Raw genomic sequence first — 14,420 nt, forward strand, 5'->3', positions numbered from 1 at the left:
TTTCCTCTATTTTCAGTAGTATTTTAAGACAAAAACATTATTTCATAATTAGATGTTGGCTGTTATCTGTACCAACACTATTGGTGCCTTAGATTTGCTGTAAAAATCAGACATTCCTGTAACTCAGCCACTGCTGCCCTCTCCCACTTTATAGCCCAGTCTCATCTTCCTTTCTCAGTTTTCCCCAAAATACTTCCCCCTATTTTTCTCACCCCAGCAGAAAACTACATCTCGTTTCCCCTGGAAAGGGAAAATTTATACTTAAAAAAAAAAAAAATCAAATCAGGCCATCTGCAAATTCATTAAGTGCTCCATTGTGTGAACAACGTTAACAGGATCTGGGAGCAGCACAGAGCACTGCTATTCAAGAGCAACTTGGGTTTGTTCATTTCTTCCCCTTTTTGATATGTAAATGGCTGTAACACTATCCCCTGGTGTCCGAGCCAGCCCTGCTTGCCAGGGAAATGCTCACATTGGAATATCATGGGAATCAGGGAGCAAGTATGACTTTTTAGGAACACTGAACATGAGGCCCACATCTCAGTGGATATTTGTGATCCCAGCCAGCTCACAGATAGTAGATCTTGTGTGCCAGACACAAATATTAAAGGTAAGAGCAGGCTCTGATTTGGTGCTCAGAGAAGCAAGATTTCTATGTTAGTCCAAGCAACAGTCCTAAAATAAGAAACTGTCATTGCAAGAAAGAGTTGAACATTAAACGAGCAGAAAATTAGTGACCTAAAGCAGTGATAGATATTTTTACTACAAACAAAGAAGAGCTATTTACAACTCACAGCAAAATGCATCCCTACAGTAAGAGCCTCCTCAGCAGAACTCAAATTCCAGGTTAGTCCATAGCCAGCTTAAGGACTCCCTGCTTTCATGAGTTCTGATACAAAACTGACTTCTGGGAAAATTCACCCTTACCTACATGAGGACTTCAGGGTTTTTCAATTTTTCCCACAAGACTACACAAGGCATTAATATGATGGAAATATTATTCCTATTGCAACATGTTTGTGTGATCTGCTGAAGGGCAGAAATTCCCACTGTGTCTACATGACCATTCATTATATACAGCTGAGAACCAGATACAAGAAATTTTATTAGATTCTTATGGACATTTTACTTTGTCAACTACACCATTACATTTACCAGCAGTCCTCCCTTTTGAGGACATACCAAAAGGAGTAAAAATGTCACCTCCCACTGAAGCAACTGCACTTGAGAACAACAAACACTGCAGAAACACTCAGTGGCTCCTGGCAAGCCTCAGGGCTCAGCCTTGGGAAGAGCCAGGCACTCCTCAGCCAAGGGAAGCACAGCAGCCTTGCAGCAACCTGCCAGAAGCTGTCCTGCTGCAAATTCTAAAACTTCATGGTTTTGACACTTTGGGAAAGATATGGACCATTTTCTCCCTGAGTGCTGCCAGCACAAGCTCACTGGGATATATTTACTGGATTTTACAGGCAACAATCCACATCTTGAGCCTAAATCCGTGTTAATTCACCATTCAAATATTCAGCTTCCAAGGAACCTCTGTCTCCCCAACAGGGAATAGATTTTGCTTACAGGAACCTCTAAATAAGTCTGTATTTTTAACAATGATTTTGCAAACACCACTAATTAGAGTAAATTACACACACAGTTTTTACTTAAGAATACAAATTGGGTAGTACTGGTGTAGTCTGCTCTTTTCACCACTCTTAGTAACTCTTTCTGCCTTTCAGCTCTTCTTTACATCAGCAACTGTACTTCCACAGATCTTGCTCAATTAAAATCTCTCAAAAATTCTTGCTTCACATACAATACTTCCATCATAGCTTTGTATCATAGGAAGGCAGATGCTTTCATTATTACTGCACATGTTAAGCATCAATTTTTAGGTTTTATTTTGATTTTTAGTAAGAGCTTAATAACATACCCACAATAAAAATATATCTTGAGTGTGAAAATACTGAAAATCCATATGCAGAATGTTAAAATAGTTGCACCACTGCCAGTCTCCCAGAATAAACTTCAATGTATTTTCAAGTCAGAATGTCTGACATTTCTGTAAATCAATGCAGCTTCTCACACACTAAGACAAAGCTAGAGAGAATGAACAGTTGGATATCTTATCACTAATAGCAGAGTGAGAAATTACCTAATTGATCAGATGTCTCTTGTGAATGGAAGTGACCAACAATAATCACATATTACAATAATTAGAAAAAAAATATCAAACTAGCACAAATATATTAAACAAATCTGTCTTTTTAAACAAAAAATAAACTGCATTAAAAATCAAAACAAGCAAGTAAAAAATCCAAACATATTTCATATTAGCATTCCTGGAAGACATAATACACTGCTCATGTGGCAAAATTTAGGCACTCTGCTCTATCCTAATCAGATCTGCAGCAAAGTGATAGAGTAACCAGTCACTGTGCTATTTTTGGATTATTTTGCGAGCTGCTTTGGGCAGTTAATAAGCATCTTACTTGGGAAGGCTCATTAGGAACACAAGGATTCCAGATATTATTCTAACTGCCTAACCAATTTCACCTTCCCAGCCCAAATTCAAGAAGCTGCACAAGACTGGAGGGCAGAGCTTCACCACCTTTGTGTCTCCTGCTCTCCCACAGCAACCCTGGCCCTTGCCTGAAGTCCTGCCAAGGACTGCAGCAGCCTGGCAGCTCTGCAGATCCAGTTACAGCCCTGGTGCCTCCCTCCAGAGCAGCCACATTGCAGCCATGTGGCCTCAGCTCCATCAGTGTTTGTATGTTAACACCAGCACTGAGTTTACTGCAGCTCAGGGGGGTGCAGAGAGACTTTGCAGGCACCACCATCCCCACTAACACTGGTAATTCTGGTGAGATGGACATGACATGCAGGGTTACAACACACTTCTAATATTAAATCTAAACTGAGCTTCCTTATGTTGCACTACTGCAAAGTACTTTTCCCAGAATAGCCTGGATCTGCTCACAAATAGCCTGCTCCTGACAGGCTACAGAGGATGGAAAAGCTTCCTGGGTAGCTGTAGGTAGCACTGCTCTCTCCTCCTCCTGCAGGCAAGGGCAGCAGCAGAGACAGCTCCTTCTACCTTCTCCTTCCACTTCTGCCACACTAGTGCTCCTGGGAAGACCATCTTCACAAAAAGTGTTGATAGGAAAGAGAAAGGTGTTGTTAAATTATTTCCTTGAACTTGTATTTTCCAGGAACCCCTTGAGCTATGAACACTTCTTTTGGGGTAACAATACTCATTGCTCTGTTCGTGAAGTATTTACAAATAATAAGGACCCAAGCTCTTGACTGGGACTCCTAAACTCCTACTTTTTATGCAAATAAATGACTGCCCGAACTTCTCTTTTGTCTTAGGAACCATTCCTAATTACTTCTGTAATTCTATTTGGACATTTTCACTCCATAATTAACAGCATGTGCAATGCTGCATTAGGAGAAATGCAGCAGAGAAAGTCCTTGTGGATTTTTCAGAGACCTCTAACAGTTTATGTTGTCATGTCCTTTATTAAACTGAAGGCCAATATTGGATTAATACTTGCAATCCTGCCCTAAAATTTTTGGGGAATAGTGACAGGACATAGCACTACGAATGAACTTTAGTTTGTATTTCAAATTTAACATCAAACTCCTGTAAATTCCACATATAAAGGACATCAGCTATCAAAACCACTAAAAATAATAATTCCAAGGAGAAAGTAAAGTGAAGGACTTTGTCCCTGACATGACACTCTTAGATGCTCTCTGTAACAATTAAGTGCAGCACAACCCCCTTGGTGTGGACTTAACTCCAACAAAAGGCCTGGTTTTGATTTACCAGAGAATGCACTTTTCAACACTCTTTCCCCTGCCAGCCCAGCCAAACATCTTTGCACCTGCTTAAGGTACTTTCCTGCACAACCATCTCAGTTTCAAGAGATGGCTTTTCCTCTTGAAAGGAAGAGGAAAAACCACTCACCTAATGTGGGTATTTTCACAAAACCTTTCAGTGGGGTCTCAGGACACTGTCCTTTCTTGGCATTTGAAAGCTACAGAAAGAAAATAAACATTTCAGGGAAGTACTCTAGAGCCAGTACCTAGAAACAACATAGAATCAATGGGAACATCAATTCAGACATAATTAATTATATAAAACTATATCCACTCTGTTTGGCTAGAGCTGTAATTTCTGAAAGCAGTTTCTTCCATTAAAAAATAAAAGTTCCAGCCCAAGAAGACAGAAGCCACCATGACCTGTGAATCACCAGGAGAGCGTTATCCAGCACTATGGATGCTGTGATTACACAGAACCCTGCCAGCCTGGGGGGTACAGGGTGCTTGGGGACATCACCACCTCAACTGGGACCATAACGTACCTGGAGCACCCTTTCCAGTCACTGCCCACCTTGTGACAGGTCAGGCAGCTGTCAGACACTTTCATAGGTCACTTTAACACAGCAAAAAGGGAGAAAACTCAGGAGAGTAAACAAATAATTTTCTATCACTTTATGAATTTCATAGACTTAAAAAGGGGTCTGTCAAGCTGGAATATCATTCCACTGGGAATAGAAAGGCATTAGATCATGGCAGCTCCCTGTGAGGCCATAAACCTGCCCATGGCTCCACCTTTAAGTGGAGCTGTCAGTGCTCACACCTGCAGCAGCAGCAGCTCCCTAGGCAGGGCATTACCTTGGGAGGGTGGGGAGAGAAGGGGTGCAAATCTGTTTAGCTCTGATTGCAGCAGGATGCTGACTGACTGACTGGAGGCAGGATTATCTAAAGGACAGCCTTTATTCCCATAGATATTAAACAATTACCAAACAAGCAGCTACAGGCTCTGGGCTGTGATGAGCTCATTTCAGAGCACAGGTTCATGTTGCAGATGCTGCTATAGATACAGGGTAAATACCGGTGGACACAACCCCAAGATTTGTTGCTGCAGGAAAGGAAAGGCCCTCACACACACAGCGTGGGCCATGAGAACACCATCCATACACACAACACAATGTTCTTGTTACCACAGGAGCTGCCTAAAATGATGGGAGAGGCAGCAGGCAGTGAGCAAGGACTGACATCTTTATGGCTGTTTCACCACAGGGTCTCAAGCCTGGCACCCCAAGTCACCAGTCAGTTCTCAAAACTACAGCTGTCATTTAAAACATACAGATAAATCAATAAATCAGAATTAATGTTTTATACTACTACTCATCTTTTCCAGAGATTGCTGATCCTAATTTTCAATTTTCTTGCACTCATACTGAACCATAAGCAGACATTCCTGGACAAGCAGCTGTCAAACGGCTCCTGTCAATTTAAGCACTTACCTGGATTCTCTCTTAAGCAGACAACTGACACTATGCCATGGAAGTAGTTCTGAATACCACAAACTACACCCTATCACAAGCCTCATGAAAGAGCTCTCTGATCTGTGGATCTGCCAGGAACAGATCACTACAATTTATTTTTATTAAAGCACTGTTTCACAACAATAAGCAACATGATTGCATCCTGTTAACCCTCACAGAATTAAGGCACACAACACACATGTTGACTCCTCTTGGTACAAGAAACTGGCAATGTCACAAAGTTTCTCTGTACAGCAGAAATGAAAGATTTACTCATCTCAGTAACTACTGAAATAACCCAAAACACTGTTAAAGCCAGACATATTCAATGTCTGATAAACAAAAATAATTCTGACTATATTTTCCCCATGTACAAAACAATCTTTTGCAGCAAGGAGTTGTCACGTACAGAACTGGAACTGACAACTGAAGCTTATTCAAAATTCACATCAATCCCAGTAAATCAAGTGCCAATTCTTGACTTTATACCAAAGAAAACCTTTGAATGGAGACCAGGAAACTTGACTAAAATAAGCACCACTTGCACTAAGCACTCCTTATTTTCACGTATTCTATCTCAGTCCACTCTAAATCATGTTCTGAGTGCTCCATCTTCCCCATGGGCTCTAGGATTCCCTCCTCACCTGTTTTTTTAATCTAATATTGCCACAGAAAGAGCCCCTCTTCTTTCCTCACCTCAAGCCAAGAAACAGCTGGTGTAATTCAGTATTTGATTTATTATAAACCAGAATTGTTGCATCAATTTAGCCATGGCTTTCCTTGCTCAAGTATTAAATCCCAGGCATTAAACCAAAGTGAAGGCAACTTTTAAGACAGAAGATGAATAGATGCATTTGTTTGCTGATGTAAAAGCTCACACCCAACCAAGATGGGAAGCATTCTAAGCCACCTTCTTGGAAATGACCTTTTAAGATCTCTTTTCAATCCAAGGGGACAATGACTAAATAGAAAAAAAATCATACAAGTGGATCTTGAATACAATAGTAATTCAATAATCTGTTTCCAGGCCAACCTATACATTTCAGACAGAGGGATCTCAGCATTTAAAGCAACTAATTAAGTTATCTAGAGGCTTATAGCAAACTGAAAATCATCCTGGCCTTTCTGCTCCTCTCAGAGCCCAAGCTAGTGGCAGCAATTCTTTTCAAGGCCTGGATAAACAGGTCTGTGCACGCTGTCCCACTGCCAAAGCAGCAGAAACCCCAATGCAACTCCTGAGCCATCACTTAGTCATTTCAGAGAAACTATCAGAGAGCTCTGCCTAAGCTGTGATCCACTGAAAATTCAACATATAGCAGTACAAGGGCTTAAAAATGCAACTATTTTATAAAAACAACTAAAAGAGAGACATTTATCTAAGCTGTTGAATCTATCCTAAGAAATTCTAAATGCCAAACATCCACAAGAGACTCCCTTTTTCCCTGTCTCCCTTTCAGGCTGTGTGCCCCACTGCCAAAGCAGCAGAAACCCAATGCAACTCCTGAGCCATCACTTAGTCATTTCAGAGAAACTACCAGAGAGCTCTGCCTAAGCTGTGATCCACTGAAAATTCAACATATAGCAGTACAAGGGCTTAAAAATGCAACTATTTTATAAAAACAACTAAAAGAGAGACATTTATCTAAGCTGTTGAATCTATCCTAAGAAATCCTAAATGCCAAACTTCCACGTGAGACTCCCTTTTCCCCTGGCTCCCTTTCAGGCTGTGGAGGAGCACATACCCTGAAGAGGTGATGCTCAGCAGTCAGCATGACCAAGGATCAGTTTGGGAGCAGAACATTCAGCCCCAAATGCTGATCTCCCCTCTTCCCTTGGTCTGAAATATGACTGACTTACTACCTACCTGCCATGTGACACTGTTGGTTTAATTCATGATTTTGGAAAGGGGAAAGTTCAACAGGTTTAGGGATTTTCCTAGAAGAAAATCCTAGTTAATAAATAATCCCTATGTTTTACTGAATGCAAGGGAGAATAACGTAGGGACCTAGCTAAAACCTAGTGCTACCACACGAAATGGTAAAAACACGTGAGACGACTTTCTGTTGGCCCGCTGTCCAGCACCCAATAAAACATCCCATTTTTCTTTTATTAGGGAGTATTTTCTTCCTGCAGGGTGGGTGTGCAGGAAGGTACCTTTGAAAAGCTCTCCCAGCCAGAAGGGCCAGCCACACTGGTCTCTTCTCAGCCACCACCAGCATTTGGACAAACACACCATGATAATTCAACTGGGAGTAACCCCTCAGTCTACAGCACCTTTCCTTACACATTCTGGGATGGTTTAGAAGAGCTAAAGATGAAAATAATTTTGAAAAATACATCAATTCCCTCTTGAAAGCAACGGACCAAAGTGAGTAAGAGATCTCATCTCACAAAAACCAGTAAAGAAGTAACAGGATCCAGCACAGGACCAATTCTTTTATTTATGTGTTATCATGGTAAGTGTTTTCTATCTGCACTTCAGCAGAAGATACACGATACTACAAAAAAGGAGAAAATTTTCTAATATTTTATAAAGCTTCTAAACAATCAACATTACATAAGAAAAAAATTCTTAAGTAATGAGTTGCAAGAGTAAAATGCATTTCCATAAATTTCACTTGCTCAGCATTCCTCCAAAACTATGCAAAATAAAACCTCTGCACTTTCACAATAAAAAGGGAGAACTACTTGTTGAGGAAAAAAAAACCAAACTATCTGTATTCTACTACAATATATATCTGTCTATAATAAGGACTAGAGCATACCATCCTAACTAAATTAACCCCTAAATCCAAAAATTAATTCATATGCACCTCAGCTTGTCAGAGGCAGCATGGGTTTATAACACAAAGGCTGCAACCTTGTTACTGCACTCTATTGCTACAAAAAAGAAGTATTTGTATCATTTCAAAGTTAAAGTAATCTTTAGTTTATCATCGACCAAGGTCACTGGAGGTACCAGTAAGAAAGTTTCTATTTGAGACAACCTCTGAGGCCAGGCACTGCGCAAAAATCTCCTAAAATTATTAAAGTACTTGCACAAATCACTGATTTCTGACGTTTGCTCACAGTCCCCATTCCAGCAGAAGGCCATTCCCACCAGGAAGACAAGGTTTGGTTGGTGTTTGCATGGCACATGGGCTGCTGCTAGGGAAGAAAGCAGCTGCAGGACACAAATGAAAGCACCCTGCTAAGAGTGAGGCCTCAGAGCTTCACTTAAACAGTGCCACAAAGGTCCTTAAACAAGATGCAAGAGTTATTTTTCTTGCTTCATGAAGTTTTCAGTGGGAAAGATACCTAACGTTCCTTCTTTCATGTAAGTCAACACTTGCCTCTGTTTTAAATCCAAGAATCATTTTTACTCCAATAACAGCTTAATACTTTAAAGGAATCATCATAGATGTTACAAGAACTCAAAATTACCTACTAAGATTGAAGCTCTCCTCACCTGCAGGGTCTGAGCCCCAGCTGTGGACTCCAACAAATCCCCAGTTCAGTCCTGGAGCTGCTCCCAGTTTTGAAGGCCAGGCCACACGTGCACAGAAAAAGGAGTGCCTGTGTTTTCCACTTCCCTCCACACTGACCCTTCTGTCAAGTGACTGTAGCAGGGATGGTTTGAGCTCTGAGCAGAGGACAATGTCCCCATGGCACCATCCAGCTGTCCTTCCAGCTGGATTTCAGCACTCTCCAAGGCAAGGAAAGGAGACAGAAGATCTGCCCAATATCGAGCCCATGGGGGAGCAGCTGGGTAGCCCCAATTTAAATCAGAACACAAGAACTCATGATTCAGCATTAATGCTCAAACAAACCCTTCCCACCCCCCACCAGACTGTAACTAGTTGACTGGTGAAACCTATGCGCAAATTTGTACCTAAATATAGATGTTCTGCTAAATTTGGCAAATCTCTCCTTACCAAGGGGTTGCACTGCATATTTATGTAATTATACAGAAGTATTTCACATCTTTACTTTCTACACCTATCATTAGAAAACAGTTGCTGACATTTATTTTAGGTCATGTACTCAACTGGGTCAAGCTGCACTAAAGGGAGACCCAAGTTCTGCAAGAAACCTTAGAAGTGAGCTCACTGTAAAATGTTATTGAATAGGATTAACCATACATGCACACAGAAACACTGCTTGTTCCTGGTTACCACACTTGCAAAGTTACTGAGATACCTACCATGATTTTTCTGGAAGTTAGATGCCTAATCAGACTGGGAATAAATGAACACCCTACTGACCAGCTCTCTGCATCCTGAGGAGTCACCTCAACACTTCTGGAAACCTGAACATGTTACCCCTTGATGTTTCCTAACCACTGAATAATTCCTGGAAGAAAATTTTACTTTTTTTCCCATCTTTTACCTTCTCAACTTTGAAAGAGCTTGACAAAAGAAAAACATCAACTGCTAAACTGAAACCTACATTTTTCAGAGAAAAGGCTTTTCTGCTTAATACTATCTACCTGAACTTGCATCCACTTTTTGAATTTCTATTCCTTATGGTAAAGAAAATGCTGCTATTTACATTGTTTCTAATACAATGAAAATTAAAATGTCTGAGCATTACATTAGCCTCAGAAGTCAAAAGATGCATTGTGCACACCATCTACAAAGCAGATCCATGTTAGGAAGGTTCAACAATGCAGCAATGACTTCAACAGACAACGCTCCTAATCTGAAACAAACTAGGTATTTACTCTGAATTTCAAACCCAGTTTAAAAATTAAGAGACCTCAGGTTGCGGGGAGGGGGGCCCCAGACAAAATCTCCAGGTACTGAACTGCTCTGGAGTGCATGCCATTCAACTACTCATCCTACTGCTGTAGGAGGTATGTTATGTCTGATTTTTAATTATGCTTTATGTAAATATCCCCAGAGGCTTATGCAATAGGTACAGGCTTAAGTAAGGCGAGCTGGTGGAGGCAGCTCAGGAGAGGGAAGCCAAGAGCTGAGCTGACTCCACAGCCAAGGGCTGGGTGAGCTCCAGTTGTCACTGAAGGCCTCCAAAGCCCTGAATTACAGAATAGGAGAGATTTGCTACATTTGTACACTCACTGCCAAAAGCCACTCACTGAACCAAGCTCCCAGATCCCCTGGTACTTCTGTCAGCACGGCCAGCTTCTGCTGCTTGATTTACAACAGCTCAGCAAACTGTCCTGAGCACCAACACAGCCACATTTATCACCTGCTTCCACTCCTGCTGCCACACTTTGCTGCTGGGAGGCTTTTTGATGAGGCCTGCACTTTCTGTGGCCACCAAAGACCCCATGGACATGCAGTAATCAGCACTGCCCTCCCAGCACATCTTCACCTTGACCTACAGCCCTCAGAGCCAGGCTGGAGGAGGCTGTTCAATGCTTGTGCCTTTGGCACTGCTGGAAGTACCAGCAAAATTCACAAGGAGTGGTAATAATACACTTAAAGTCACACCAAAAATCTCACTCTAAACAAGTTGCAGGCTGTGTTCACACCCTGATCAAGCTTAGAAGGCAACTAAGCAACTATTTGCACTGAGGTCAAAACCACCTCATTTCTCAGGCTGCAGCCAGTGGTGAAGCTTCTCTGAGTACCCAGGAGATCCACAGCAGGCAGATTTACACAGGAATAGCACAGAGCTCCTGGCCTCAGCCCTCCGTGCCCAAAGACGTGCTGCAGCTTGCAATTGTTTCTATTTGCATGGGATAATTTTAACTGGTAATTCTAGAAAATATTCTGCACAGCTGCATTCAAATTTCACCTTGTGGACCTAATACAACTCATCTGTACAGGATCCACTTTAGTCCTTGGTTTCCCAATCAAGAGCTTGGTCACTACCATGGGCAGGCACTGAGCTAGGAAATCAGAAAGCTTCAATTTTCTCCCAGTTCTGCAAGCCAGGATAAATGGGGCACACCCTCTTCACCTGTAAAATGGGGACACTACTCCCCTCTGTAAAGTACTTGGAGATCTGATCTAAGAAATGCAATATATTTTCAAAAAGGTCAAAATATATTGCTCTTTTCATTCTCTAGATAAATGCTTCATTATACTCCTTGTCCTGCACTTCCCCAATGATTTTCTTTTTTAACTAATTTGCCATTTTGACCAGTCCACTTATTTTAGCATATTAAACGCAAACTAATACATGGATACAAAACCTAAATACCACACAGCAGAGTCTACAGCATTTTGTACCATTATTTTTATGGCCTCAAAAATAGAGAGAACAGATCAAGGCAGCATGGCAAAAACTCACTTTTTTTTTTGTTTCATTTTTAATTCTCCCTTTTAGTTCTCACTAATTCCACCCACTGGTAATAGCTGAAGGCATACTCCCAAATCAGTGACTCATGGCACAAGACCACAGTCCAAACAGTGACTGACTGGCTTCTCAAAGCAGTGCTGTTCAAGAATTGCACTGCCCCATCCCTGCACCTTAACTGCCTTTTCTTTGCTCAAAAAAGAAAACAAAACAAAGAGAGACACCACCACTGACAACAGGTGCTTCCTTAGCTTTCAGAAAAAAAAAAAAAAAAGAAGAAAAAAAAAATTCCCCCCTTGGTGCTCCCAGTCATGCAGCCCAGCCTAGGCACATTCCTCCCACCCATGCTTCTTCCCAGGTAACTCTCCACAACCAGAAACACAAGACAGGAGAATTCCCCAGGCAATTTCAGCTTTAAGATTAGCCCACCTCCTCTCCATGAGTGCTGGAAAACTTCAACTATTTCAATTCCAAATGATTTCTTCTATTCTGTATTTGAAATAATGAACTTTTCTCCAGGTTTTTCAAATGAATCATTTAACTTTAAGAGCTGTTTGGGAACCTTTATTTTTTTGACCTCAATGGCAACCTCCCAGACACATTATTTATAATAGGCTGTCTTTCTTAATACTTGCTATTAGTCAAAAGAGTGCTTAGTAAACATCCTAGTTATCCAATCTTCACATCCCTTAAATAATGGGGTGGGTTCAAAAGGGATAAGCTTTCAAAGTAGGACTCTGCTCACCTTGTAAAGAGCCACCAACCCCTGATACAGCCCACTTCCCATCATTTTCCAGATTCTGTAGCTACTGCTTTGTATCTTCAAAGATACATTGAAATGTGACAAGGAAGACCTCCTAGAGAGCAGACACTCATTGGTTCCTTGTGTCCTACTCTATCCATGGTAGGTCTTCCAGCTCCCCCAAACAGGTATGTCCTGGAACACTTAATTCCATATGGGACTGATCATGGATGTCCAGGACATCAATCACACAAGGAATGTTCACATACAACTGCTCATCTGCCTGACCATTAGATTCTGAGTTTAGCTAAATGTCCTGCTGTTAGTACCACTTTTAATGTAGCTTAGGTGGTCATGAGCAAAATGCAAACATGGATCTGCATCAGTTTTATCACTTTTTTTTTATTCAGATAAGACCTGGCTCAGGTTTCAGGAGGGCTGGACAAAAGACGGTCATCAATAGAAGGCAAAAAATTTAGCCACAGGAGAATGAGTGCAGGCTCCTCTCCTTTCATCTCTCCAGAAGGAACAAGGACACATCCTAAGTACATTTGCTTGGCCTCCAAATTAAAAATTATATGTATCACCTTGGCTATTTTCTTCCTCCTGCAGAAGCCCAGAGGAACTGGGAAAAGCCTGCAAGCAGTAAGCAGCCACTTTCTCCTGCTTTCCACTAAAGATATGTAAGGGCTGTGATCCAGCTGGGATCCCATCTTTTGCTAAGAGACTGCTAAGGAATGAAGATTCACCCTTTGGTACGGCAATGACAGATAAAAGCCCTCATTTACCTTCTCTCCCTAGGCTACATAAAGCAGCATTAAATGCCAGTTTACAGGTCCAACAACGCTCCATTTGGGTTGGGATAAGGCCCCCGTCTCTCCTCCACACCCTCCCTTTAAACCTCTGCGCAGGTTTGGAAGATCAAAGGAAGACACTTCGACTACCCTCTTCCATTTTGTTGGGTAAGAAATATTTCTATTGCATAAAAGCGTGTGTGTGTATAGCTACATCTACAGGAATTGATCCGTGTCTGGGCACCCCGAGTCCAGGGCAGCAATAGTGGGGCTGACGGCTTCACTTTGTTCTCCGCCGGGTGCAGGATCTCGCCTCCCCCTCCAAACCTGCTCCCAGGTGGAAGCGGCTCCTTGAGGTCAGGACACATCCTCACCCCGCTCCGCGGCGCGGCGCGCACAGGGCCCGGCCGCCCCCGGCCCTTCCCCGGGGCCGCCGGGAGGCGCGGCGGGGCGAGACCCCCGCGCCCGCTGCCTCCCTCCCCGGCCCCGGGCCGCGCTGCCGTGCGGGGCCGCCGGGACCCGCCCATGGCGGCGGGAGGCCCGGGACGAGCGGGTGCGGTGCGGCCGGCGCGGAGAGCGGGAGGGCGGGCGGGCCCCGGCCGGGCCTGTCAGGAAGCGGCGGAGGGGAAGGAGGGCGGGCCAGGATCGCTCACCTCGGACACCTCGTCCTCGTCGCTGCCGGAGCCGCCGCCGCCCCCGCTCCGCAGCACGGCGGCCGCCAGCTTGAAGTCGAGGGCGGCCTCACCGGCCGCGGGCGCGCCGGGGCCTCCCGGCCCGCCGGGCCCGGCCTCCCCGAAGAGGCGCACGGCCCGCAGGCCCAGCGGGGAGGGCCCGGCCGCGGCGGGCGGCTCGGCAGCGGCGGGCGGCGCGCGGGGCGCGACCGAGTCGATCTCCTCGTCGGCGGCAGCGGCGGCGGTGCCGTCCGTGAGCATCGCGCTGGTCCGGGCCCGGCCGTCTCCGTCCCCTCACGGCACCGCGGCAGCGCCACTAACTTCTCACACCCTACCCGGCCGCGGCCGCCGCGCCGCCCCCCCGCCGCTCCGCGCACGCCTATTGGGCGCGCTCGGCCGAGGGCGGCGCGCTATTGGCCGCGGCGCCCGCCACTCAAGGGCGCGTCACGCGCTCCCAGCATGCTGCCCTGAGAGCGCACGCCGAGGCGGTAAGAGTGCGCCGCCCCGCCCCTCTCGCCCGGCCTCGCTTCCTGAAATTTCCGAGCTATGATTGGCTCTCCGGGATATCAATCATGTGCCTCGGCGGAGCTGCGGGCGCCGATGGGGCGAGCGACCTGTCGATCAAAGCGCATTCAGG

General features: G+C 44.2%; 1 protein-coding gene across 11 annotated transcripts in view; it reads right to left on the bottom strand.

The window, feature by feature from the left end:
• LOC115908880 (ankyrin repeat and KH domain-containing protein 1-like) overlaps nucleotides 1-14,131 on the bottom strand; it is a 100,439-nt gene extending 86,308 nt beyond the window's left edge. For 6 of the 11 annotated variants that reach the window (XM_030957760.1, XM_030957762.1, XM_030957761.1 and 3 more), the window contains exon 1: nucleotides 13,766-14,044. In XM_030957760.1, coding sequence (XP_030813620.1) covers nucleotides 13,766-14,044 — 279 coding nt within the window. Of the gene's footprint in view, nucleotides 1-13,765 lie in introns of all 11 variants that reach the window. The other 5 variants (XM_030957765.1, XM_030957764.1, XM_030957755.1 and 2 more) reach the window with 1 other exon arrangement.
• Between the last annotated feature and the right edge of the window lie 289 nt (nucleotides 14,132-14,420).

Source organism: Camarhynchus parvulus, chromosome 13 (genome assembly GCF_901933205.1).
Source record: "Camarhynchus parvulus chromosome 13, STF_HiC, whole genome shotgun sequence".
NCBI classification, from domain to species: domain Eukaryota; kingdom Metazoa; phylum Chordata; class Aves; order Passeriformes; family Thraupidae; genus Camarhynchus; species Camarhynchus parvulus.